Genomic DNA, 27,892 nt, shown 5'->3' on the forward strand with positions numbered 1-27,892 from the left:
ATGGAGAGGCTGTCAGACCCAGCAATCAGAGAAGGCTCCGCAGAGACGTGGTGTTCCAGCTGGCCCTTGAAGGCCCAAAATGATTTGGGCTGAAGGACAAGGGGTGGGGGAAGAGGGAACAGAGGGAGCGCCTGGGTGTGGGAAGCATGGGGCATGTCCTGGGAATCAGGAGGAGACCCACACGGCAGGACTACCTGGGGGATAAGCCTACTCAGGTGGTCAGGGCAGTTCGTGAGGGGCTTTGAATGCCAGGATGAGGAGCTGGACTTAGTTCCAGAGGCACCAAGGAGCCACGCAAGGCTTTTGAGCAGGGCAGGTCCATGGCATCCCTCTGGCGGTGTGGGAAGAACAGATCATGATGGGTGAGCAGGAAGACAAGGAGACCAGGGAGGTGGCTCCCGGAGCAGTCTGGAGAAAGAAGGCCAGGCGCGAGCCAGGACAGGAGAGGGGGCCCGAGAGAAGTGGGCAGGTTGGGAGGTGCTACGGTTTAATGGCTGGCATTGGTGTAGGCAGGGGGGAGGATCCGGAACCTGGATCTCGAGTCGGAACATCCAGGCGGACCTCAGAGCATGGAGGTAGGGATCCAGTCAGGAGGGCCGGAAGGAACCGCCCCACGTCTGGAAGGCTGGAGTCCTGGCCGTGGGGAGTCAGCGCCGCTGGGTATCACGCCAGGCCCAAACACGAGCCACAGGGAGGGAGCGGCTTCCCAGCATCCTGGCCCTGCCCGCCTTCCTGCCCCTCAGCCCCTCACCCCCCGGGGCAGGCCTAGAGCAGAGTTTCTCCAGCTGGCTTTGCCAGCCAGAGCGCAATGTCACTTCTAGATGAGCCATCCTGCTCTGGAGATGCGCCAGGCTGCAGAGGGGGGACAGCTGTGTCCCCAAAACATAGCCAAGGAGCTGCCTCCCAGAGCCAACCAAGATAGTGGCAGAAGCAGAGCTGGCAGGGGGTCCGCAGCCCCAGCCAAGGCAGGGGCAGCCTTTGATGGGGCCTCCATCTGCCTGGGCCTCAGTCCGCCTGCAAGGTCAGGCCCCTCTAGCCCCCACCGGCTGGAGACGATGGTCCCAGTCACTCTTCTGCTCCCTCAGCCAATAAGCATTAAGGCACTTATTAGCGCCTAGTGTATGCCTGGCTCTGTTTCTCTCCCATGGGGGTGACAAGGGTCAGTAAGGCATGAAGGACACAGACCTTGGAGTCTCCGGGGCTGAGTTTGAGTTTTGTCTGTTGCTGTCTCTGGGCCTCAGTTTCCCAATCTGTCAAGTGGGGATGAGAAAAACCCTTCACCACGAGGGAAGTCAGAAGAACTAAAGAAGAGCAGGTGCAGAGGGGAGTGCTAACAGGACTTCATTCTGCAGGAAGCACAGCTGACGCCCAGCCAAGGCTGAGGACTCGGGTGAGAGGCGCCCACACCCTCAGAGAGGCACCAGACACACCCCGAGGGCTTGGAGAGAGAAACGAAACTGTCCTGTGTGTTTCCCAGCTCACAGAGAAGAGACCTGGGGAGGATTTATTTGAAGAGCGAGAAAGCCAAGGGAGGGGCTTCAGGCAACCCACCCACAGAGAGGACAGTGCATGCCAGGAAGGAGCCTGGCCTTTCTCCGTGGCTGGACCTTTGAGAAATGCTGACCCTCCTGCGCCAGGGCCACCTGGGGGGTGTCCACAAAGGGTGTCCTCGCGGTATCTCAAAGCTTGTCACCTGGGAGCATGAGGATGCATGAGGGCAGAAGCAGGAGTGGCCGCACCTCCCGAGCTCATTCGGGTGTCAAAGGGACACCAAGGGGAGACTGGCTTGAGGGTCACGAGAGGGAGGCCCACAGGTGCCCGCCCAGGGCAACAGGGTCCAGCAAGAAGGTGTTGGAAGGGCAACGCCTGAAGGGGAGAGGAGGGGAGCAGTGAGAGGACAGAGGTGCCGATGTCACCTGCCTCAGGGAATTGGACAATGCAAAAGCCAGGGCCGGGGGCCAGAAAAATCCACAAAAGTGCCCCCAAGAGAGGAGTCAGCCAGCATCTGGGCATCTGCCAAACGCAGGGCACCGACAGTCAACAAAAACAATTCCGGACACGAGTGATACTTGGCTCATTTCCAGTCATCCTCGCCTGCCCAGCCCTGGAGGGGTCAGGAGCTCCAGGGAGGGTGGTGTCGGGATGAGGGATGGAGATGGAACAAGAAGAATCGAACCAACTAGAGCTCCCCCCTCCCCAACGCAGTTTTCTGGGCCTGGATAGAAGCTTTATTTGGAAGTAGAACCAAAGTTTTGGTTTAAATGGGACCAGGCTTTTTAGTTCGTGAGTGTGACTGGAAAAGCTATGGGACCTGGCCATGGGTGGGAGACCCACCCAAGCCAGCAGGAGAACGAAAGCTGTTACTGATTTTCTTTCCAAGTCCAGCCTGCTCAACGAACCCCGCACACACACGCAAGGGCATCCGCGTCTGCTGTGGTGGGTCCCCAGGACCTTGGAACCAGGGAGGGGGTGGTGGCGGCACTGGGGCCCATCTAGCCAGAGCTGGGCTAGTGCCATCTTCCCAGGATCAGTGGCCCCTTCCCATTCGGTGGGACAGGCAGGGCTGGGGCTCTGGGGAGCCAGGGACGCTGGTGCACACAGAGATTCACGGGATCTCATCCCTGCCCTTCAGGCTCTCTGTCTATGGACACAGCCCCACCCATACACCAAGGTGCCCGAGGGGACCCAAACACAAGCAGAGCCCAGGCAGGAACGAATTCTGACGCGAGGATGGAGTAATCTGGAAAGGCTTTTGGAGGAGGTGGCCTTTGAGCTGGATCTTGCGGAAGGAGAAGGATGTCAGGATGCACAAAAGAGGGAAATGGTGGCCATGGCAGAAGGAATGGACACAACCAAAGGCTGGGGGGGTGAGCGCCTGTCGTTGGTACAGCCAGAGTGTGAGGTGCATGAAGGGAGGTGACAGGATACGGATCTGGAAGACGTGATATTATCATGATGGTCACCTTTAAAGCAGTGTCTGCACCAACTATGACCAAGCTGGGCCTCGCTTTCCTCATCTGTAACCTGAGGAGAGTCACCCTATTTCATCTCGGGCTCGCAATATGTCCTGGGAGTAAATGAGTCCCGTTATCTCCAATCAAAGCATTAACCAGGAACTTAGAGGGCACACTTCAGAGTCAGAAAGGCTTACGCTCTCCCTGTTCTGCCCCTTCCTAGCTGTGTAACGCTTGGTAAGCCTCAGTTTACTCATCTGTAAAATGGGGATAAGAAGCCGCACCTAGAAGATGGTATACACAATGTACCTAAGGACCTGGCACAGCGTAACCCTGTATGAACAGGAGTTCCCGCCCCGCCCCACCACCACAGGGACCCCCACTTACATAGGAGAATGGGAAGGTGATTGGGGCCAGGACCAGAGCCAGGTAGAGGCAGGGGGCTGCGGCGAGCAGGCTGGAGGCACAGATGAGGGGCTCAGCCCGTGGGTTGACTCTCTTGTAACTCCTCGAAACCTCTGCTCCCAGGACGACCCCAACGATGCCCGTCACAACAGTCAGTGCCCCAAAAATCAGGCTGATGGGAAAGAGCAGAGAGGGGCTGGTCAGCCGGGTGGGATCAGGATGGGGGTCCAGCCACCCACCCCTGCTGCATGATCTGCTGCCTACAGGGAATGCGGCCGTGGGCCCCTTCCCCTCCCTCCTAACCAGTGCTCCTGGGTCCTCGGGACTCTGACCAAGGACCATGTGCCCCTCCTGCCCTCCCCCATCCCCTTCCCCGTCTCATCCTGGGGAGGCCACCGGCCATGTGGGTGATCTGCCCAGCACCCCAGCACCCCAGTTCCCAGCCTGCCTCCTCTCCAGCAATCTTCTCCAACCTCTCACCACCCAAAACCGTCCCACTCAGAAATCTTAACTCTATGGTCCCACTCGCTCCAACCACCTCACCTTCTAGCCACCAATCCTAATGGGAATGGAGGCAAGTGACATTAACTTACCGAGCTCCTAGGATCCCCCCAGGCTTCATCTGGCATTGCACACACCCTCCCTCCTCGAATCCCATCCTCCCGCTCTCTGTCTTTGGACACTTCTCAGGCAGCCCCTCCTAACTCACTCCCTCCCCCACCTGCTCCTAGACCCACTCAGCTGCACTCGGCCCTGCTTACAGCTCCCTCCTGTGGAAACCTGTCCCTCCAGGAAAACCTCCACAGAGGTCTCCAGAGGGTACTTTCTAAAATACAGACTTGGCCATGCCCCTGTCCACCCCCTGCCTAAAATTCTCCACCGGCTTTCAAACACCCACCAGATTTGGTGCCAAGTCATTGCGGTGTACACGGCCCTTCATGATCTGACACGGGCTGACCTCAACCCCCAGCTCCATCCTCCTCTGACCCCAGACTGGTTGTTGTCCCCACTTCATACTTTTATTTCTCTATCTGGACACCCTTCACTAGTTTTTCCACCTAGTGAACTCCTACTCATCCTTCAAGACCCATCACAAATATCCCCTCTTTGGAGATGTCTTCCCCTGTCCCTTTGCCGATTCCTCTACTCCTTTCTGTTCCTATAGCACCTTCTGTGTCTCTATCATCAAGGTCAATCACTAGCCTGTGAATTCCTGGAGGACAGAGACCAGGTTTGGTTGACTTTCCTGACTCAGTGCTAGGAGCATAGAGCCTGGAACACAAGAGATTTATGTGGAGCAAATGAGCTCATTGATCCATCCCAGAATTCCCAGGTAGACGGAAGAAGATGGCAAGGTTGAGAAAGATTAAGGCCAAGATTCCCCAGCTGGTAAGTGACAGAGCCAGGATTTGAATATACATCTTCACTCTTCTGGTCCAGCCGGCTCTCCCAGGCCTCCTTCTAAAGGAGTTCAAAGGGATGCTGCGACCGACTAGCACGAACTCTGGGGAGCACGGATGCAACCAGGACCTCTCCAGCCCCTCAGTGGCTCCCTGCCATCCGCGGGGACGACACAAATAGTGGGAATTCTCTAAACTCACCCTATGCCTTGTGGCTTCCTCACCGTGGCCCGCTCTCTTCCCTTGGCCTGTAGCACTGCTGCCCCCACCCCCTCTTCTCCACCTGGCCAGGATCCCCTCCCAAACCCAAACATTTCTGGAAGTGTAGCATGGCCAGGTGCCCTGCTATTACCTCCATGGCTCCCACCAAGATGGAAGAAGATGACAGATGCAAGACTATGGTTACTGACAAATTGAGTGTCACAAGAGCCCACCTTTCCTCGAAATAACTTCTCTGAAACGTCCATCCCACAGGCTGAGGACTAACAAGTTTGTTCCCCTGCCCCATCCTCTTGCTTTATAGGGGAGAGTGTAGAGCCCAGAGAGGGCAGGGACCTGCCTGGGGTCACACAGCCCCTCACTGGCAGATCCAGGGCCTTCTGGCCCTCTGCCCACCAGACAAAGCATGTGTGTCCTTAGGCAGCTTAAAGGTGCTCCCAGCCTTCCAAGCTGTGCAAGACTCCAGCTCAGCCCAGTCAAGTGACCCTGAATCCTGGATGAATGCTATCCGCCTCCCAGTCCTGGGCTAAGCTGGCCTTGGCAGGTTCTCAAAACCTTGGGGGGGCTTAGGGTTGATTATTCAGACTGGCAGTGTAGACAGGGCCCCCACCGGCTCCTGAGCAGGAGGTGTGGCCAGAAGATACCCGGCCATCAAGTCCTGTCACCCCCACGGGCCTTCCCACAGTCAGACTCTCAGAGCTAAGAGGGTCCTTAAAAGCCTGCTAGTTCAAGCAATCAGTCAAGACAGAGAAATTGGGGCCGGCCCCGTAGCCGAGTGGTTAAATTCAAGAGCTCAGCTTTGGCGGCCCAGGGTTTCACCGTTTTGGATCCTGGGTGCAGACATGAGACCGCTCATTAGGCCACGCTGAGGCAGCATCCCACATGCCACAACTAGAAGGACCGACAACTAGAATATACAACTATGTACTGCGGGGGGGGGGGGGGGGGGGGGGGGGGGGGGGGGGCGGGGTTTGGGGAGAAAAAAAGACAAATTAAAGGGATCCAAATTGGAAAGGAAGAAGTAAAACTGTCACTATTTGTGGGTGACACGATTCTATATATAGAAAATCCAAAAGAATCCACCAAAAAACTGTTAGAAACAATCAATGAATACAGTAAAGTTGTAGGGTACAAAATCAACATAGAAAAAATCAGTTGCATTTCTATACACTAACAACGAAGTAGCAGAAGGAGAACTCAAGAATACAATTCCATTTACAATTGCAACAAAAAGAATAAAATACCTAGGAATAAATCTAACCAAGTAGTGAAAGACCTGTACACTGAAAACTATAAAACATTGTTGAAAGAAATCAAAGAAGATACAAGGCAATGGAAAGATATTCCCTGCTCTTGGATTAGCAGAATTAACATCGTTAAAATGCCTACATTACCTAAAGCAATCTACAGATTTGATGCAATGTCTATCAAAGTTCCAATGACATTTTTCACAGAAATAGAACAAAGAATCCTAAAATTTATACAAAACAGCAAAAGACCCTGAATAGCCAAAGGAATTCTGAGGAAAAAGAACAAAGCTGGGGGTATCACACTCCCTGATTTCAAAATATACTACAAAGCTATAGTAACCAAAACAGCATGGTACTGGCACAAAGACAGACACACAGATCAATGCAACAGAATCGAGAGCCCAGAAATAAACCCACACATCTATGGACAGCTAATTTTCAACAAGAGAACCAAGAATATACAATGGAGAAAGGAGAGTCTCTCCAATAAATGGTGGTGGGAAAACTGGACAGCCACATGCAAAAGAATGAAGGTAGACCATTATCTTACACCACGCAGAAAAATCAACTCAAAATGGATTAAAGACTTGAATGTTAAGACCTGAAACCATGAAACTTCTAGAAAAATAGGCGGTACGCTTTTTGACATGGCTCTTAATTTCTTTTTGGATATATTTTCTCAGACAAGGGAAACAAAAGAAAAAAATAAACAAACGGGACTACATCAAACTAAAAAGCTTCCACCCTGTAAAGGAAACCATCAACAAAACAAAAAGGCAATCTACCAGTTGGGAGAAGATATTTGCAAATTGTATATCTGATAAGGTATTAATATCTAAAATAAATAAAGAACTCATACAATTCAACAACAAAAAAAACACAAACTACTTGATTAAAAAATAAAAAAGGATGGGGCTGGCCCCGTGGCCGAGTGGTTAAGTTAAGTGCAGGCGGCCCAGTGTTTTGTTGGTTTGAATCCTGGGCGCGGACATGGCACTGCTCATCAAACCACGCTGAGGCAGCATCCCACATGCCACAACTAGAAGGACCCACAACGAAGAATATACAGCTATGTACTGGGGGGCTTTGGGGAGAAAAAGGAAAAAAAATAAAATCTTTAAAAATAAAATAAAATAAAATAAAAAAGGATCCGAATAGACATCTTTCCAAAGAAGATACACAGATGGCCAACAGGCACACGAAAAGATGTTCAGCATCACTAATTATTAGGAAAATACAAGTCAAAACCACAATGACGTATCACCTCACGCCCGTTAGAATGGCTATTATTAAAAAGACAAGAAATAACAAGTGTTGGAGAGGATGTGGAGAAAAAGGAACCCTGGTACTCTGCTGGTGGGAATGCAGACTGGTGCTGCTGCCACTATAGAAAACAGTATGGAAATTTGTCAAAAAATTAAAAATAGATCTACCATGTGATCCAGCTATTCCACTTCTAAGTGTTTATCCAAAGAACATGAAAATGCTAATTCGAAAGATAAATGCACCCCTTGTGTTCACTGCAGCATTATTCGTAATAGTCAAGACTTGGAAGCAACCTAAGTGCCCATCATTGGATTAAGAAGATGTGGTATGTGTGTACAATGGAATACTACTCAGCCACAAAAAAATGATGAAATCTTGTCATTTGCAACAACATGGATGGACCTTGAGTGTATTAGTTACAGAAAACAAGTAAGAAAAAGACAAACACGTCTGATCTCACTTATACGTGGAAGACAAAGAAACACACAGATAAGGAGAACAGATTAGTGGTTACCAGAGGGGAAGGGGGGTGGGAGGAGGGTGAAAGGGGTGAAGGGGGACACTTTTACGGTGACAGATGGCAACTAGACTTCTGGTGGTGAACACAATGTAGTCTATACAGAAGTCAAAATATGATGATGTCCATCTGAAATTTATACAATGTTATAAACCAATGTTACCTCAATTAAAAAAAAAAAAAGCCTGCAAGTTTTACACTGATCCTCTGCACAAGGGGCCCTGGCAAGCAGCTGTCCAACTCCTTCTTACATGCCCCCAAGGGTAGGAAGCTCACTACTCCCCCTCAGGCAGCCAGTCCCATTTGGGCCAGCTCCGAGAGTTGGAAGTTCTCCCTCTGGCGGAGCTGGAATCCTGCGTCCTGCTCCTTCCCATCCCTGCCCCGCCCTCACCTTGGGGCTTATCCTAAGCAAGGAGAGTGTATTAATAGCTGAGGTCTGTGCAGAACCCCAACACTGGGACCTTCTACCCGCTCTGCAGTAGGCTCAAATAGCCCCCCAAGATGTCTACGCCCCACTCTCTAGAACCTGTGTCACCTCACAGGGGAAATAGACCCTGTGGGTGTGATTAAATTGGGGTTCTTGAGATGGGGAGATTATTCTCCATTGTTCACATGGGCCGTGAACGCAGTCACGAGTGTCCCTATAAGAGGGAGGCAGAGGGAGAGGTGAGGCAGAGGAGAAGGCAGTGGGACCGTGGATGTAGAGGCTGGAGTGATGCAGCCACAAGCCAAGGAATGCCAGCAGCCAGCAGAAGCTGGAAGAGGCTGGCAGAGGCTCCCCTGGAGCCTCGAGGCGGGTGTGGTCCTGCTGGACTTGAGTTTGCCCCAGTGAAACCATTCTGGACTTCAGGCCTCCAGAACTATGAGAAAATTAATTTCCATTATTTTAACCTACAGGGTGTGTGATCATTTGTTACACAAATTGAGTTAGAGGAAGAGGCTGAAGCTAAGAAAAGGGGAAGTGACTTGCCCAGGAGGACACAGCCACTTAAGGCCTGACGTGGACTTAAGTCCTGTTTCTTTTCCCATTTTTTCAAGCTGCTGTGGGACTTTTAGGACTCAGTCTTGCCTCCCAAGAGATAAGAATCTAGCTGTAGAGCCGAGACAGACATCACAATCTCATTCGATGCATTCATTCCTGCATTCACTGGATGCTTTCCCTGAGTGCCGTGTGCCAGAAAGCCTGTGCCAGAAAGCCACTCCCAGCTCAGTGGGGAGATGTTCACGTCAATTCACAGGCACAGGCCGTCCCCAGGGGCAACAGGACATGCGGCTCAGGAGCACCAGCTTTGGAGTCAGAGGGGTTTGAGTCCTGGCTCTGCTACTTGTTAGCTGTGTGACCTTGAACAAGTCACTTAACCACTCTGATCTTTCATCTTCCTCATTTGTTATACAGGAATAATAGAGTTTATTATTACAAAACCTCAGAGAGTTTATCATGAAAATGCTTAGCAGAAGGCCTGAACTAAAGTTAAAGCTTAAGAAGTAACAACGAGAAAAAGGAAGGGAGCTATGGGTGGACGGCATAGCTTGGGCAAAGGCATAGATCAGTGAGAGGGCGTGGGATATTCTGGAAATTACATGAAGCTCTCTCTGGGCATCAGGGATTGAGGGGGAGGCAAGAGGGGAGGCTGGGGAGAAGGAGGCAGCCAGTGGAGAGTTGGTGTCACTGAAGTCTCAGGGAACACGGGGCTCCGGTGAAGAGCAGGGGCCCCAGGAACTCGAGGAGCCCAGGGGGCAGCATCAGCGAGGAGCAGGGGACCACAGGAGACCGAAGAACATCCAGCAGAGAGGAGGAAACCAGGATGGAGGGTTTCGAGGAGGAGGAGAAAGCAGGTAAGAGAGCATGAGGATGTGCCCTCTCGATCGATCGATCAGGAGGTCATGGAGTCCTTGGAGACTGGGGTCAAAGGTGGTGCAGACAGGGGCACAGCAGGGGGAGCAGGGCGGGGAGGGGGGCATGCCCTGAGGCCAGAGTGCCTCCTTGCGTGTGGCTCTGTTCTCCACCGTACCCAACCCCCAGCAGTTTCCCCAGGATGCTCAGGGCCCCCAACGAGACAGAGAATGAGTGAATACAGGTGTGAAATCCCCCAGCCTCAATTTGCCCTCTGTAAAATGGGCTGACCTCACAGAAGACACCATGGGTCCCTCCGAAGGAAGGCTGCCTAAGACTCCCATCGTCCCACGGGCTCCACAGAAGCCTCACCCCTCTCTAGTGCCCTCTGGACCCCACAGCAGCCCCAAGAGTGGGAAGACAGGGACTGGGGCCCAGAGAAGACAAGGGAAATGCCTGCGGCTGCCCAGAACAACAGCAGGTCGACCAGAGCCAGAACAAGGCCTCCTGCCTGACAACCGGGGCCCAAGCCTGGTGTCATCACAGAGCACTGTGTGCCCAGAGACACAGAGTCTGGGGGCTCGGAACATGCTGAGGACTTCCCCACCAAGACCCTCCACCGACCCAGGACGGGTGTCCAGGGCTCCCAGAGGCCTCTCACCTGTCCTGGCTGCTGCACGGCTCCTGGAGGCAGGGCGGCTGCAGCCCATGCACCACACGGGCCTCGAACAGAAACTTGGGAACCCAGAAGCCCAGAGCTCCAGTCACAAAGGCCATGGCTGTCACGCCAAGGGTTGACCACACAAAACTCCAGCTGCAAGAGAAAGCGCCCTGGCTGAGGCAGGGAGAGGGCTGGGGCTGCGGGGCCTGTCTGCTCCTGTCTCTCCCTGCCCCGTCCTGGGCACTCCGGTCACTGGGCGCTCAGGCAGGCCCCAGGCTCCAGACCCTCCCGACATTCTCTGAGAACCTGCACGTCCCACCTCCACACCTTTGCTCATGCTGTGCCTTCCTCCCCACTCCCTGCAGAACCAACTCTTGCCCTCCTGAAAGGTCCAAACGCAACATCACTGCTCCTAGGAAGCTGTGCCTGCTGCCCCCACCTTCCTCCGAGTGCCCTCCACGGTCTCATGGCTCCAGGATAGAGTGGGGTCCTGTCTGTGCCCCACATTTCAGTAAATCATGAGACCTGGGCGTGCAGTTGACTCCCGTCTGCCTCCCCACCCAGGCCTGGGAGAGAGCACAGATACCCTCCCACGGGACTTGGAGAAGGGAGTGATTAATTCCCGGCATAGTCCCCACGACCCTGAGAAGCCGGCAAGGCTGGAGAATTATGTCCATTGAATAAATGAGGGAAGTGAGGCTCCAAGTCTCAGGTCACTCAGGGATAAGGCAGGGCAGAGCCAAGACGCCTCCTTCCCTCGCTCCCTCCCTCCCTCCCGGCCCATATTCCATCACATGGCCAGGCAGAGGGGGCCTCCAAGGGAGGGAGGGCATCTCCATTGGTGAGTGGGAGCTCAGGAGAGGAAGAGGGGTGTGAAGGTTTGGACCCTCAGGGAGGTCTCCCTGGAGGTGGAGAAAGGGAGGTCAGTGATGCGGGGCCAACAGAGGGGTTTCCGGTGGTATACAGGGAGGAGCAGAGACACTCACTTTCTGCCCAGGTATCTGACGTCCTCACACCAGCTGCTCCTCTGGCCCCCCATGGCCATAGCCCCCTGCTTCTCAGCAGCTCCCCGGGGCGGGTCTGGAACCAGCACGATGAGCAGGATCAAGGCCACGGCTTCCAGGCAGGGCATGACCTGGGGACATGAGGGCCCAGGAAACTCAGGGCCACACACTCCTGCGCCCCCGGAGATCCCGGGGGGCGTGACTGAACTCTGCGGTGCAGGCTCTTGGGATGCTCTGCTCCCTTGGGTGGGTGGCGGGGGGGCGGGGGCACGGCTCATTTCCTGGGTGTTGGTTATCCACAAAGCTTGACCTACAACTGTTTCTCACCCCCTCACCCCTGAGAGTACACGGGGCATGGGGTCCCCTGGGGGCTGGATTTAATACCTATCTGTCCAGCACAGACTCCATTCTCTTGGGATCAACGAGCCCGACATGGTTGAGCACTGGAGACCCAACTATCCAGCACGTGCTGCCTCCATAACTGTCCTTTCTCCCAGCCCAGGCGTCCTCCTGCCCCATCAGCCCTGCCCTGGCATCTTTCCACCCCTTGTCTCATTAATCCTCAAGATTCCAGAAGGTAGCATTTACTTCCCTCACTTTACAGACAGGCCAAGTGAGGATCCAAAGAGGGAGGTGACTTGCGTGAGGTCACACAGCCAGCAAACTGAGCAGCCGAGATTTGAAGCCGGGGCCACGGCTTCCATCGTCCACGTTGCACATTAAGCCCTGAATGTCTGAAGCTGCCGACCTCTGACCACTCCCATCCCCACATGGTGCTGGGTACTGTGCCAAGTGGCTAAGGCCACTCGAGGCTGGAAAGTCCCTGCTGGCCCAGGGGGAAAGCAGAGAGAAGAAAGGAAGCCAGACTCACTCGGAGGGCCCAATGCCAGTTCCCTGTCAGCTCCGTGACCGCCGACCCCAGCACATAGCCCAGGCCACTGCAACAGAGGAGCAGGGGACGTGGGCAGTGAGGGGAGGGAGGCAGGCCCAAGGCCAGCCTGAGCCAGGGTGCCCCCACCCCAGGGAGCTGGCCCTCTGAAGCCCGTAGCACTTTCACTGGGAAAAGTGAGCCACGTGAGGCCCAGATGTCCACTGACCTTGGTCAAGTCACTGGTGACCTCTGGCTCCTGGCCCATCCTCGGCACCACTGTCCACTGTCTCCCTATCCGAGGACCCCAGCCCCCTTCCCTACGCTCAGCCCTGCTTGAGTCAGGCGATTTCAGGAAACGTGCGTCAGAGCTCAGAGGCCTGACTGCAAATCCCACTGTGTCCTACCCCGTGCGGGCGCGCGGCCGGCCCCGACACACTTCCCTGCCTCACCTCCCGGAGCCGGCCCTCCCTGAGTGGGCCGCGCTGCCACGCTGCTCTTTCTCACCCTCCCCGGAGTCCACTAACACGCAGGGAACATCTTTATCATCTCTAATCCTCACATAGCCTGTCAGTGGGTGTTGTTGCCCCCATTTACAAATGAGGAAACCGAGGCACAGAGAGGCAAAGTGACACGGTAAGGAAGGGGTAGAGTTGGGAGTCAGACCCCAGTCCTCCTGGTCTGACGTCTCCTAACCCCAGCCCACCTTCTGTTCTGACTCCTTTGGGCCTCAGTTTACCATCCAGGGAAGTGGATCCAGGGTGATACCAACCTTCCAACAGGGATAAAGATGTAGAAGATGGCCAGCACCCGGGTCCGCTGGTCCCTCACGAAGAGGTCGCCCAGGATGGTGGGCGCGATGGTGGAGTAACTGGCTGTGCCAGTGCCCACGACTCCCCGGGACAGGAAGAAGAGCCAGGAATACTGGGCAAGCAGGCACAAGACCATGGTGAGTTCCAGAAATCACTCAGGGAGCAAGGGACCTGAGGACTTGTCAGAGGGGCCAAGGGCACCTGGGGACACATGCCCCCACGGGAGGAAGAGGGCATCCGGGCTACAAACACCTCATATCCACCCATCCCAGATTCCCCAAACCACACGGGTGCCCCCTGATGGCGCCTGCAGCCTCTGCCTGTCCCCATGCCCAAGGAGCCCTCTCCCTGGGCATCGCCTTTGCAAACCAGGCCAGGTCCCCCAGACAGTAGCTGTTAGCCCCACCCCCACCCCAGGACAGCTGGGCAGAAATGAAGCCACGGGCAGCAGCGGGAGGTGTAAGAGAGGAAGGTTCCCGTTAAGAAAGTCTAAGGAGCTCCGCTCTCAGCCCTGGAAGGCAACCCCTGAGCCAGCCTGGAGACTGGAACGGAGCAGAAGCAGCTGCACCCAGCTCTGATGGGACTGGATCAGGGAGGAAGCAGGTGGGGGAAGGTCCCCTGGGCCCTGTGCAGGGGTGAGGGCACCTACCCGGGGGGAGACGAAGGAGCCGGAGAGGCCTGCTCCAGACCAGAGCAGGATCCCAAAGCTCAGCGTGGCTTTGCGGCTGTGTCGGTCGCCCAGGTAGCCAAACACGGGTGCAGACAGCAGCAGGCAGCTGATGAAGACTGGGGGAGACAGTGAGGGGCAGCCTGCATCCCCCCACAACGGAGGGCGGGCAGACGGCCGGCAGGCCCGCAGAAAGGGCCTGGCTCAGAGGCCACAATCTTGCACCCTGACAGTGAGTCAAGGCCAGAAGGAGGAGAAGATAAGGTGAACCCTCAGTTCCTCCCTAACGTAACCCACTGCCCAGACTCAGGGGACTGGGAAGTGGGGAGTGGGGGGCTGGGCCCAGGCTCAAATCCCATCTCTGCTCCCTGCTCACTGTGCGGCCTTAGGTTACTAACTCCACCTCTCTGAGCATCACCCCAACACTGGAGAAGTCAACAGGCCCTCCGAGGCTGTGTAAAGGTGAGACAGAAGTGAACATGGAGCCTGGCATGGGGCTGCCAGTACTCAGTGCCTGCCAGTGCCCTGTCTGTAAGAGCATCCTGCCCACTGTGAGCCTGGTGTTGGGACTGGTCTGATTTTGCTCTCACACCCCTGCTGGGGCTGGGGGTGGAGCAGGGAGGGGAGGTCTGCCAGGGCCTGCTTTGAGCAGATGAGCAGGGTTTAGAATTAGCACAGCGAATCCTGGAACCTGGAAACGCCTTGGTTTTCCTAAGTAGGTACAGCATTCCCCTGACGTTGTCAGTTGCATTTATCCCATTTTTAAAAGGAAACCCTTATAAATCGGTGACCGGATTAATGAAGACGTTTATTATTCTGTGAAGACAAAGAAACTGCCACAGATTTGCATGACGATGCCACAGGGATCAGTACCCTCACTGTTTCTGTTCACTAAATGACATCACCTCCGCCCTCCGAGGAGGGTATGTCCGCCGCCTCCCAGAGCAGGTGGCAGGGAAAGCCTGGACCCCCCCTCCACCGGGTCCCACCACCCCAGGGCCTCAGGCTCTGGAGGGCCCCGCCCAGTGCCTGAGTCGCCATTCATTGAGCACAGATGATTGACATTTCCTGAGCCTAATGAGCATCCAGATTCGTCCTGGCTCAGTTTCCAGCCCCTCCCGCTCTCCCCTGACCCGCTTTAGTGTTGGGTTGAGCCATATGCAATTGCAGAAATTAGGCCAGTTTTGACCTACAAAAACAGCAATTTAATATGGTTCCATCTAATACTCCACAGAGAATGGTCTTTGGTGTCAACAGCATTTAAAATTTTAATAGCTACTGGCAAACGAGGCCTTGGAAAAGGCTGTATCAGTTTACACTTGCATAGAAGCAAGTGTCGCCAGCACCCTTGCTGACACTTGATATGATCCATTGTATGATTGTTGCTCATCTAATGATTGAAAAACAAATGATGTCTCACTGATGTTTTAATCTGCATTGTCCTTGTTCCCAGCGAGGCTCAGCAGCCCTTCCTAGGTTCGCATCCTCTGCTCATTTTCCTATTGGCCTCTTTGTTGTTGGGAAATAATTTCTCCCCGTCCTTTACATTTGTTTTAAGGATTTAAAATGCAAATTCTGGGACCAAACAACCTGGGCTCATATCCTGAGCCCACCACTTCCTAGCTGTGTGACCTTAGGCAAATTCCTTAACTTTTCTGTTCTCCTCTCATCAACTGTACAATGAGATAGTACTTCCCTCACAAGGTTATTGAGTAAATTAAATATAATAAAGTCTATAAAAGGCAGTGACTGGCTTTATATAAATGCCTCATAAATGTTATCCGTTATTATTACTCCTTGCGTTTAAGTTTCAGTCGCCATTATACAAGGCAGTTTAGCTCTGATGTCGTCAAATTTATTACTCTTCCTCTAGGGAGGTTGTTCCGTGCCTTGTTAATGCATATCTTCTTTACACAAAGGTTATAAAAATATTTCCTCAAATCTTCTCATACTTTTATGAGATTTGGGGCAAGGGTCCTTTACAGGATACAAACACCTTAAACCTTCCCAGATGCTCTGGGAAGGAGAGCCCTGCCCCCAAGGAGAAGGCAGGCAAGCCTTCATTCCCAGCCTCTCTAAATTCAAATCATTTCTGCGACAAGGTGGGAGTGATCAAGGAGCTTGAGGTAAGAGAAGGACTCTACAGGCAGCTGCCTGGATCTGAAGCCCAGCTCTGTCGCTTACTAGCTGGGTGACCTTCAGCAAGCCCCACAGCCTCTCTGTGTCTCAGGCTCCCCATCTGTAAAATGGGCATAAGAATTATACCTGCCTCATGGGATTGTTACGAAGATTAAGTGGCTTAATATTATAAAGCACTTCGAACCCTGCCTGGCACACGGCAAGGGCCACATCAGTGTTCATTGTAAATATTCTTACTCAGTTACGAAACTCCAGCAGCCTCTCTGTCCCATGGGCGGGGGTCTGACCACTGCTTCCCTTCACCCCTACCCTGCTCTTATAGCTCAGCCAGCCCCTGTCTTCATCATTGGTTTCCTCCATTCTGCAGGATGGGTCTTGGGGCCATTGCACAGGCCCCAGAAACGTGGAAAGACTCACCTGCGGTCACCAGAGACGAGCCTGGTCATCAGGCCTCCAGCCCCACTGCCCTGCCCACGCATCTTTTCGGGGTTCCTCTGCAAAGATGGCGCTCCCCTTCACCCACTCCCAAACACACGCACACACATGCTCGCTGCACACTCACACATCCACATGCACAGGTTCACGTACTTTCTCTCTCTCTCACACATACGCACAAACTCCTCCCTCCACGGCCTCTCACTTATCAGGGACCTGGTAGTAATAATCGTGTTCACCGTGGCAAGGACCAGAAAAGGGACATGTTGACTCAGCTACCACTGTCTGTTTATAACCTACAAGGCTGCGAGTATCAAGGCAAGATGGCCTCACTCCGGCTACAGAAATGACTGAAGGACCAGCCCTGGCTCAGCCCCGAGACAGAAGCACCAGGAAAACACCGCTGGTCCAGAGCAGTCTCTGCTAACTCTTTCACTCGGGTGCCTCTTAAAGAAGTTTATAGAACTGGGCACCCCTTCAAGAGCTTTCAGCTGACATTTAAAACATTTTTATCGTAAGTTTAAACAGTTCCAAAGGATGTGATTTCCAGCATTATTGTGTTCTTTTAGCTATATTTTCATCCAAATCCTTGGAACTGCAGATCGAGGTCATTTCGTTTATGGGAAATGTCGCTGTAGGGTCTAATGAACAAAACCAGTCCTTATTTGCCAAATCAATCAGGCAGGTCAGAGTGGCTGTCTGTAAGAAAGATGTTAAAATGTTGGCTTCATTTTTTTTATTGAAATAAATGTGTTGACACCCATCCCTGAGACATCTCACTTCTGAATTCTAAATTGTAGATAAATAGTAGACTGTCACACACCAGCAGGACAGCTAGATAGGGCTTGGCGCCCTGCCATGGGCTTGTGGCCTGGAGGAAACATCCCCGGTGGCTTTCTGCTCACACTCCCTCTGTTTCGCTCCCAGGGTCTCCCCAGCGAAGCTAAGCATCCCCAAGGGCTCCCTCTGGCTGGCACCCTGGAGCTTTCTACACCCAGGGCAGTGCACCATAGAAAACCTCAGAATGGGAGAAAGGTGTATTTTTCTGCTTAAGAGGGTGGACAGGTGATTATTAAAGGGGAGGTGAAAAAAGAGAACAGAGGCTTGTTCTCAGGCAGATCCATTTTAGGGAAGAAATACACGGCCTTGAATATCCGTAAATGGATGCTCTCAAAACGCTGCTCATGTAGCCCTGGAAAGTTCTTATGTGTCCCCAGGGTCCCCGTCTCCAGTTTGAGAGGCTTGTTCTAAGGCAGGAGATGGCAGACTGTTAGGAGGACGGAGGGGCCTGCAGAGAGGAACCATGCATGCGCCAGTCACAGGTAGGGTGTGTGCACACGTGTGTATCCTGAGTTGTGGCAGTGTGTGCACACACGTGGGTATGTGTGTGTCACCATCCAGGCACCCACAGGGGAAGAGGTAGTGCCTCGTGACCCCAACAGCCCCCACCTTGGAACGGGACATGTGGCTGCTCTCTGCTGCTGGACTGTGGCTCTGTGGGCCCACACCTCATCTGAGCCCATGGTGGGTACGTGTCTGTGTCTGTCTATCTGTCTGTCTGTCTGTGTGTGTCCTGGAGGTCAGATTTTTCAGGTCCATGAGAGGAAAGCACAGGCCAGGATTCCTCAGCCCTGCTGATTTGCCGGTTCCCAGCTGAGCTGAGCAGATGTGAAGGGATGAGTGACCGACTCCACAGCTGTGATCCGAAGGCGAGGCCCAGCAGCCTTTCCAGCTCCTCTCCCTCTGCTCCTCCTGTAGCCCCCGCCCTCAAACCCGAAGGGGCTCTCCAAGCACGAGGTCTCAGCCCAGGCCGTCTCATCTCCCACCTGGACTGGCCCTCACGCGCACATACCACCCATCCTCATTGCCCCCTCCTCTGTGCCAGGGGACTTAGTGGGGCTCAGCCTGGCCCCATCTCCCAGCAGCCGGGGCTGGGCTCAGAACAGGACCTGCAGAAAGACCCCACCCAGCACGAACCCAGGGCCCCAGCTCCAGGTCCTGACGCCCTCCTTACCCGTCTGAAGCAGACCAGCATTGCTGTCACTGATCTGAAAAAACTTCTGCACATCCAGCAGTACTCCTGTGGACAGACAGACAGTACTCAGGAAATGGGAAGTGGCCCAGCAGGCCTTGAAAGGCAGCTGCCCCCGCGTTTGGGACAGGGCCACCGCTGACCCGCACCGCAAAGGGCGTGGCACCTGGGCCCACTGCTCTCTTCCCCTCTCTCCCACACATGTGTCCAACCACACACACAAGATACAGGAGCCAAACACACGCAGAAACACACATCCCAAAGGCACAGACTCACACATTCATATACGAGCATGCACCCCAGACATAGACACATAGTCACACAGACACACAGACATGCAGCCCCACACAGGTACATACAAACAGGCACACCCAGAGGAATACCCTCACAGAGGCACAGATGTACATACACACACACGAGCCTGCACTCACAGGTGTGTAAGCCCAGTCTCACACACCCAGACACACATACACATGTACTGAGGTGTACACACAAAGACGCACCCACAGGCGTGCATGCATGTGCACATGTGCATTATAGTCAGAGTGACCGGCAGTTCCCTGTTGCTGCACAGTGCACAGCCATTCACTTAGACTATAGTGTAAATGGAAGTCCCTGGGATTGTGCAACACAGCAGCCCTGCTCATGTGCAAACTCCAGACATTCATAGGTGTACGTATACACACGAGCATGTACATGCAAAGACACGTGTGTCCGGGCCTGCACACGTGCACACACAAGCATGTTCTCCCAGAGGCATAAACACACCAACATGACAGTGCACGTGATTGCCTCACAGACAGGTCCCACTTAGGTCTGACCTTGGCCTCACCTCCCCGAGGGTGGCCGGCTCTTGCCCTGCACCAGCTGGGTCTCCAAAACCCCTCCAAGATCTGCCTAGGCCGTGGGCCAGTGCAGTGGTGCTCAGCCCAATGCGGAGAGAGGAAGCGGGCCCCCAGACACCAGGCTCTCTTCACTGAGGTCCCCTCAGCTCCTTGACGTATTTCAGGACAAGTTAGTCAGGACGAGGCACCTGCTTACCGAGCTGGGAGGCTCTGGCCTGTCGTTATCAGGATCAACCACCACTTTCACTGAATTATGAGATGGGCCTAAGCGGTGGAGACTGTCATTGTCCCCATCATACAGATGAGGAAACAGAGGTTCCAGCCACCCACGGTAGCACAGCTGGAATAGGAGCTGGAACTAGAATCCCGGCCAGAGGGAGCTCGCCCTCCCACCTAGGGTCACAGAAGGGGGCAGAAGCCCCCAAATGGGGCCCTGCAGAAACACCCACACGGTGAGGGTGTAGAAACCCCACATCCACACCCCCAAGACCTGCCAGCAGGCGAAGACAGATCAAAGAATCGGAGAAGCAACGTAGGAGATTTGGGTTCAGACATTGACTTTGGGCCTGGTCGCCACAGCATCCAGGCAGGGCACCCTGCGTGTCTTTCCTTCCCTTTTAACATGGGTAATTACACGAATAAGACATATGCGTTGGAAAGAAAAAAATAGTTAACGCAGATAAGCAAAGTATATAGCTCTATAAAACTTCTCTGTCATGGCACTCATCTTCCATTCCAGAAACAGGGACTTGTCCCCTTGTTTGGTCTGCTCCTGGGCTCCTCCCAGCCCTGTGGCACTCTGGGGACAGCCCGGGCCAGGTGTGGACCCAGCCTCCTTGTTACCTTCCACGTGTCACTCTGGCTTCCCAAAGAGCTGCTTCCCACAAGAGAACTGTAGTTGCCCTGAGAGTGGCTCGCCCGCCCCCAGCAGTCCCCAGCGCTCAGCGTGGTTTCACTTCTCCTGCCCCCTTCACGCTGCCAGAGGAAGTCCTGACAGGGAAGGGGCCTCAGGCAGGCAGGACTCAGGGTCTGACGGCCCAGCCAGGGGCCTCCCAGGGCTAGTGGTAGGAAAGCAGGGACCCAGCCTGAGGGGCTCAAAGAGCTCCACTCGTACCATTGCCTGCTCCCCTCTGTCTCCTGCCCCCACCGCCCCTTCATGCCCCCGACCCACACTCCAGCCCAGGCCTCCTCAGCTTTGGCCTAACCCACTGCAGGAGCCTCTGAATTGACCTCCTTATCTCATTTGGCCTCCATCAGGGCCCCAAATCTGACTACGAGTCCCTCCACTTAAGATATTTTTCCATGGCTCCCCTTTGTCTCAGCAGAGAGTCCAAGCTTCCAGGCTAGCACCAAGAAGCCTATGATCTGGCCCCCAACACCCTTTTAGAATAACTTCCTGCATCCTTCCCTCTTGCCATCCCTGATCAGAGCGTGCACGCTCACCCCACATGCCTTGGCTCACACTGACCCCTCCCTCTGCATGCCCTCGCCTCGCCCCATTCCTGCCTTGCCAATCTTCTCAGCCTTCAAGGCCCAAACTAGATCCCCCTCCTCTGTGAATTCTGCCCCAGAACCCTCAGCCATTCACCCTGGGGCTGCCCCGCTGAGTCTCACCCTACTCTGTTCTGTATTAGAGGTACTTGAACAGGTGTTCTGTGTCCCTCTGACCTCCTCAAAGATGGACACCAGATCAGGGGCTGTCTGCAACTCCAAGTTCTGTTCATTCCACAGCCACTCCCTGGGGTGCCCAGCTGGCAACTGATGAATCAATATCCTGGCCCCAGGGATGCCCAGTCGCTGCAGGTACCCCCTCTGAGCTCCCCAGGCCGGTCTGTGCCTTCCTCGCCTGGCCACATCTCTCTGCCTTGCAGGAGTCCTGTTAATGAGCTTCTCCCTCTGCCCCATGAGATAGTCATTCCTGAGTTCAGGAGCTACAAGACTGACTGCCCCTCCTCTGGGTCCCCCAGGCCCACCAGAGGGTCCTTCCCACAGTTAGTGCTCCATCAATCTCGAATGAATCCGTGATGAAGAGAGCAAAGAAGGTTGAACCTTGAATAAATGAATGAGTAAATGAGTGAGTGACAAGAAGACAGAGCAGAAGCCCAGTGTCCGCAGGAAGGAAGGCAAAATATGCAAGGTTTGCACGTAGCCTGCTGTCCCGGAAACAACCAGCAAGTTATTTCTTGCTTGGGAGCTGGGCCAGGCCACCCTGTCTTCCACAACCTTACCCCAGCATTCCACCCAGAGCCTCTAGGCCTTTGCCTGCAGGACCGGTCCTCCCTGCTGTCCTCACCCACCCACTCGCCATCATGCACCCACACCCATGTGCACACCCTTAGTTTGGGATTGCATTGCGAACTTGATAGGCCCTCCCACCTGCAGGCATGGCTGAAACCACCTCCAGGCATGAGAACAGCAGGGATGCGTTCCACAGGAAGAAAGTCTGAAGGACGGGAGGCCACAATGGGTTTGCAGTGCCGGCCGGTAGCAAGGCCGTGCACACATGCATGAGCAGGCGCTGCCCAGGAGGCCCGTCCGCTTCCTCACCTGCAATGATGAACCAGTTCATGTAGTTGAGGAGGTTGATATAGCAGAGCACCGCAGCGGCCACGATAGCTCTCCAGCGGGGCAGGCTCCAGGGGGCGGGCGTGGTTGAACGGGGGCACCGACCTGAGCCCGAGGCCCAGGTATGCCCGCCTGGCCCCGCAGACCAGTCCTGAGGCCCCTCCGGCCCGGGCTCCCGGCACTCCACAGACATGCCCCCAGCCTCGCCAGCCCGCAGCCGCTGTCCCGGGACAAGTGCCGATTGAAGGCACATCAGCTCTGCACGGAGAGCTCACTTCCTGTGGCCTCCAGCCTCTCAACCTCAAAGCAGCTGCTTTAACTGCTTGGCATCTTATCACAGGTTCCTGCCGAGCCCAGCGCAGCCTTGTCGGTGAGATTTCACCATCCCCAGTCTCCGAGCCCTGCTAGCGGGGAGGAGAGCTCCTGGCACCCCCCTCCCTTGGTGACACACAGGACGGTCCCCTTGGTCTAGCTGTGGTGGCTACAGTGGCTACAATGAGGAAGAGAAGCTTCACAGGACAGGAAACGAGATGAGTCTCCCAGAGTCCCGCTCACTGTAAGAGAGTCTGGCTGCTCACGCAAGAGGTGGGCTGTGAACGAGGGAGGGACTCAAACTCGGGTAGAATGAGGAAGCCTGGGCGTTGGCCAGGAGAGCAGCACTGGACGGGACTATAACGGAAGGCTGGCGCCCACTCCTGTCTACCACCCTACCTGGAGAAACAGACTCAGCAGAGGTGCTGCCTGCAGGAAGACAGCCTGGGCAGAACCCATCGATAGATGCCAAATCTAGGGGGAAATTTCTGATGAGGGGCAAGACATTAGTGTGGTCCTAAGTGTCTCTTGATGGTTTGTTTATTAGCAGCAAGGAGGGGAAGAGTAACTATACAGTAGAAGAATCAAGAAACATCTTGACAGAAGGATTAAAATAACATCATTGATGAGGTACACTGGGCACTGTGTGCCCCCACGTGAGGCCCCAAGAGGCCACAATATCATCTCTGCAGGATTCTGGCCAGGAATGCATGACCCGATCTAATCATGAGAAAACACCAGACAAACCCAAATGGAGGGACATTATTTTTTTTTAACAGATTTTACCTTTTTTTTGAGGAAGATTAGACCTGAGCTAACATCCACCGCCAATCCTCCTCTTTTTACTGAGGAAGCTTAGCCCTGAGCTAACATCCGTGCCCATCTTCCTCTATTTTATATGTGGGACGCCTGTCACAGCGTGGCTTGATAAGCAGTGCCTAGGTCCAGGCCCGGGATCCGAACCGGCAAACCCTGGGCCGCCGAAGCAGAGCACCACACAGGAACTAAACTGCAATGCCACCGAGCTAGCCCCTAGACTTTACTTTTTAGAGCAGTTTTAGGTTGACAGCAAAATTGAGGGGAAGATACAGAAAGCTCCCACATATCCCCTGGTCCCATACATGCATAGTGTCCCTATTATCAACATCCTCCACTAGAGCGGGACGTTTGTTACAATCGATGAACCTTCATTGACATATCATTACCACCAAAGTCCATCACTTACATTAGGGTTCACTCTTGGTGTTGCACATTCTGTGGGTTTGGACAAATGTATGACATGTATTCACCATTATAGCATACAGAGTAGTTCCACTGCCCTAAACATCCTCTGTGGTCCACCTATCCATTCCTCTCTCCCCTCAACCCTGGGAAACCCTTGATCTCTTTACTGTCTCCATGGTTTTGCCTTTTCCGGAATGTCATATTGGAATCCTAGAGTATGCGGCCTTTTCAGATTGGTTTCTTTCATTTAGTAATAGGCATTTAAGGTTTCTCCAGTCTTTTCCTAGCTTGATAACTCATTTATTTTTAGGGCTAAATAATACTCTGTTGTCTGGATGTACCACAGTTTATTTGTCCATCAACCTACTGAAGGACGTCTTGTTTGCTTCCAAGTTTTGGCAATTATGAATACAGCTGCTATCAACATCCGTGTGCAGGTTTTTGCGTGGACATAAGCTTTCAACTCCTTTGGGTAAATACCAAGGAGCATAATTGCTGGATCATATGGCAAGAACCTGGAATGCTATTTTTTTAAGGGACTGTATTATTTGAAAACGTCAAAGTCCTAAAAGGTTATTCATGTCTTTTTTAGATTGAGGGATTGTTTCAGATTAAAAGAGACTAAAAAGATGTGATAATTAAGTGCAACATGAGATCCCAGACTGGATCCTGTACCAGAAGGGGAAATGCATACTGTTGGATCAATTGATAGAATTGGAATGCAGACAGTAGATTAGGAAAGAATATCATACCAGTGTCAAATTTACTAAAGTTGATAACTATACTGTGGGTATATAATGAAGTCCTTTTTCTGAAGTTTTTAGGGGTAAAGGGCCATGATGTATGCAACTTACTCTCAAGTGGCTCAGGAAAAAAAAATAGATAGATACAAAACAAATGGGGCAAAATGTGAATAATAGATGAATTGGGGGTAAAGGTTCTCTGGGTTTCTTTGTACTATATTGTAATTTTTCTGTAAGTTGTAAATTATTTCTAGATAAAAAGTTAAAGCACAAAATGACAAATAATCCAAATAAAGTTGGGCAAAGGACAGAATAGACAGCTCTCCAAAGAAGATACACAAATTGCCAACATGCACACGAAAAGATGCTCGATATCACCAGTCATGAGGGAAATGAGAATCAAAACCACAATGAGATACCAATTCATCCCCAGTAAGATGGAGAGAATAAAAAAAGTTTTTAATAAAAAATACAGAAAGTAACAAATGTTGGCAAGGATGTGGAGAAACTGGAACCCTCATCTGTCGCTAGCGGGCATGTAAAATGGTTCAGCCACTGTGGAAAACAGTATAGCCATTCCTCAAAAGTTTAAACATAGAACTACCACATGACCCCACAATTCCACTCCTAGGCGCGTGTCCAAAAGAATTGAAACAGGAGCTCGAACCAATCCCTGCACATGAATGTTCATAGCAGCGCTGCTCACAGTAGCCAAAAGGTGAAACAACCAAGGTCCATCAAGTGACATTGGGGAAACAAAATGTTACGCATCGTTTAACAATGGAGATGCGTTCTGAGAAATGCATCGTTAGGCAATTTTGTCATTGTGCAAACATCCTAGAGTGTACTTACACTAATCTGGACGGTACAGCCTGCTACACACCCAGGCTATATGGTACTGATCCTATGGGACCACTCTCATCCAATGTTCCGTCGTCAACTGGAACGTCATGATGCAGCACATGACCGTGCATGCAATGGAATATTATCCAGCCACGAGAAGGAATGAGGTCCTGATCCACACTACGACGTGGTTGAACCTCGAAAACATTACGCTAAGTGAAAGAAGTCAGGCACGAAATGTCACACAGTGTATGATTCCATTTCTGTGAAATGTCCCCAATAGTTAAGTCCACAGCAACGGAAAGCAGGCTCGTGGTGTCAGGGCCAAGAGGAGGAGGGAAGGCTTACTGGGTAGAGGGTCTCCTCGGGGGATGATGAAATGCTCTGGAACTAGGGAGGGGTGATGGTTGCACAACATTGTGAATGTGCCAAATGCCACCGAACTATACGCTTCAAAATATTGAAAATTTTATGTTAGGTGAATTTCACCTCAATTCTTTTTTTTAAGTTAAAGCAAACCAACAAACAAAAACCCAGTCTGGCGACATCACAAGAATGTGCACCCTGCTGTTTGACGGGCCTGGGTTCCAATTCCAATTTGCTTCTTCCTAGCTGTGTGCCTTGGGCAGGTCCCCAAGCCCTCACAGTCTCTGTGTCCTCACATGTGATACAGAGAAGAGTGAGTGCTTGAGGGGTTAATTGTGAGGATGAGCTAAGGCGAGTGCATGTGACATTCCCGCATGGAGCCTGGCACACTGAGTGTTAACTGTTATTATTGTTGTTGGGATAGTGGTGGTGATGGGTCCTTGGCCTCTGCCATGCGGTTCAACCACACGCCCCATGTGAATGGTCTTGGTGAAACAAAGGGAGGTTCAAAGTCAGCCCTCCAATTGAGCTCACGCAGGCAGTTAGCATCACAGCTAAGATCCTGTACCTGGAACTGGACTCACCACTCACTGGCCATCTCATCTTAGGCACTTAACTTCTCTGTGCCTCAGTTTCCTCATCTATAATATGGGGATAATAACAGTACATACCTCGTAGGGTTGTTGTGGCTTGACTAAGAGATTGTCTGAAAAGTGCCTAGAGTTTTGCCTGGTATTGAGGAAGTGCTATGCGTTTATTAAATCAAATGGGCTTTCCCTGCACATGTAGATGAGACTTTGGTCTCAGCCTTGCCCTCAGAGCTGAGGAGTGACAGGCAGAGCTACATCTTCAAGTATGCGTACAAACCCAGGCACACAAGCGTGCACACAGACACTCTTGTGCAAACCGCACAAGAGCATCACAGCCAAGTGAGCACCAAGACAGACCTGCCCCCTATCCGGAGGCTGCTGCCCCATTCAGGGCTGGTCATGGTCACCCCTTTCCTGGGTCCAGCCCTCACCTCCACCAGGCCAGAACGCCACCCTGCCTTGGCTTTCTGAGCCAGGCAGGGACAAGGGGGCAGCTCCCGGGTCAGAACTCCCAGGACTTGTCAGACCAGGGAGGCTGGGTCTTGGCCAGGAGGGCAGCATCAAAATAGGACCAACCGCCCTGAGACTATACACACCCAGGCTATATGCTGAGACTCCTCAGCTTCCAAGTGCAGGCTCCCACCAGGGGCCCAGGATTTGACCCCTCAAGGGGTTCTGGATGAAGAGGCTTTGCCCCAGAGCCATCTTAGGAATAAAGCTGAAGACCATCACATCCCGGGAGCAGGAGGCCAGCAGGGGGCAGCACAGACTCACGGGCCATCAGGTAGGAAGCCTGGGTTTCAACCCCCAGAGGAGCCAACAGGACTCTTTGCCCTCTGGGCTTCCGCTTGCCCATTTGAAGACCGGTGGTCATGGTGGTGAAGGGATTGGACAGCCCAAGAAGGTCCACTCAGCTTCGCGGTTGCGTGTGTGTCCCTCATTCAACTCGGCTGCGGGCTCCTTGAGGGCAGGCATCCTGCCACCATCCCCATGAGGGGCCCTGGAAGTAGGTCCCATTGATTTCTCCAAAGTCTCCGGGCAGATACTGCTGCCTTCTGACCTTCTACATGGGAGCCAGGACCCAAAAGTCCTGCTTTTCAAAGAACAGAAAAATTTCCACATGGACACTGACAGGAAACAGTTTTTGAGGGAAAAGCATAGACTGGGGAAGACGATGTGGTGCATGATCTGGAGTCCCCAGTGAGAGCGGAGGACACGGGAAGTGGATGGGTCACCCCCATGCGGGCTGCAAATCCTTCACCGCGTGTGGCAGCCCCCTCCCAGCCGCGGCAAGACTCAGGCTGTCTGGCATGGCAGAGTCATCAGTCTCTGCAAATTGAGGCATAATATGTTCAAAATCACTTTCCCTTAAAAGTAAATGTGCACTTCTGTGTATATACGCAAAAGAATTGAAGGAAAGGACTCAAGCGAATACTTGTACACCCATGTTCACAGCAGAGGCCAGCCCTGGTGGTCTAGTGGTTAAGATCCGGCACTCTCACTGCCACGGCCCAGGTTCATTTCCCGGTCAGGGGACCACACCACCCGTCTGTTGGTTGTCACACCACGGCGGCTGCATGTTGCTGTGATGCTGAAGGCTATGCCATTGGTATTTCAAATACCAGCAGGGTCACCCATGGAGGACAGGTTTCAGTGGAGCTTCCAGACTAAGACAGACTAAGGACCTGGTCACCCACTTCTGAAAAAACTGGCCATGAAAACCCTATGAATAGCAGGGGAACATTGTTTGATACAGCACTGGAAGGTGAGAGGATGGCGCAAAAAGACCGAGCAGGGTTCTGCTCTGCCGTCCACAGGGTTGCAAGGAGTCGGAATCGACTGCACGGCACTAACATGTTCATAGCAGCACTATTCACAATAGCCAAGGTGGAAACAACCCCAATGTGTATCAACACATGATGAGTGGATAAGCAAAATGTG

At 53.1% G+C, this 27,892-nt stretch overlaps 1 protein-coding gene across 8 annotated transcripts in view; it reads right to left on the reverse strand.

Moving 5' to 3' along the window:
- Window positions 1-27,892, reverse strand: part of SPNS3 (SPNS lysolipid transporter 3, sphingosine-1-phosphate (putative)) — an 88,180-nt gene that overhangs the window by 20,986 nt on the left and 39,302 nt on the right. For 4 of the 8 annotated variants that reach the window (XM_070482547.1, XM_070482542.1, XM_070482543.1 and 1 more), the window contains exons 1-8: window positions 21,856-22,263; window positions 18,446-18,511; window positions 13,840-13,976; window positions 13,151-13,302; window positions 12,382-12,448; window positions 11,493-11,641; window positions 10,507-10,659; window positions 3,342-3,531 (exon numbers count right to left, since the gene is read on the reverse strand). In XM_070482547.1, the coding sequence (XP_070338648.1) occupies window positions 3,342-3,531; window positions 10,507-10,659; window positions 11,493-11,641; window positions 12,382-12,448; window positions 13,151-13,302; window positions 13,840-13,976; window positions 18,446-18,511; window positions 21,856-22,126 (1,185 nt within the window). In that variant the 5' untranslated portion in view covers window positions 22,127-22,263. Of the gene's footprint in view, window positions 1-3,341; window positions 3,532-10,506; window positions 10,660-11,492; window positions 11,642-12,381; window positions 12,449-13,150; window positions 13,303-13,839; window positions 13,977-18,445; window positions 18,512-21,684; window positions 21,821-21,855; window positions 22,371-27,892 lie in introns of those variants that run through there. The other 4 variants (XM_070482546.1, XM_070482548.1, XM_070482544.1 and 1 more) reach the window with 4 other exon arrangements.

This window comes from Equus asinus, chromosome 13 (genome assembly GCF_041296235.1).
Source record: "Equus asinus isolate D_3611 breed Donkey chromosome 13, EquAss-T2T_v2, whole genome shotgun sequence".
Taxonomy (NCBI): Eukaryota; Metazoa; Chordata; class Mammalia; order Perissodactyla; family Equidae; genus Equus; species Equus asinus.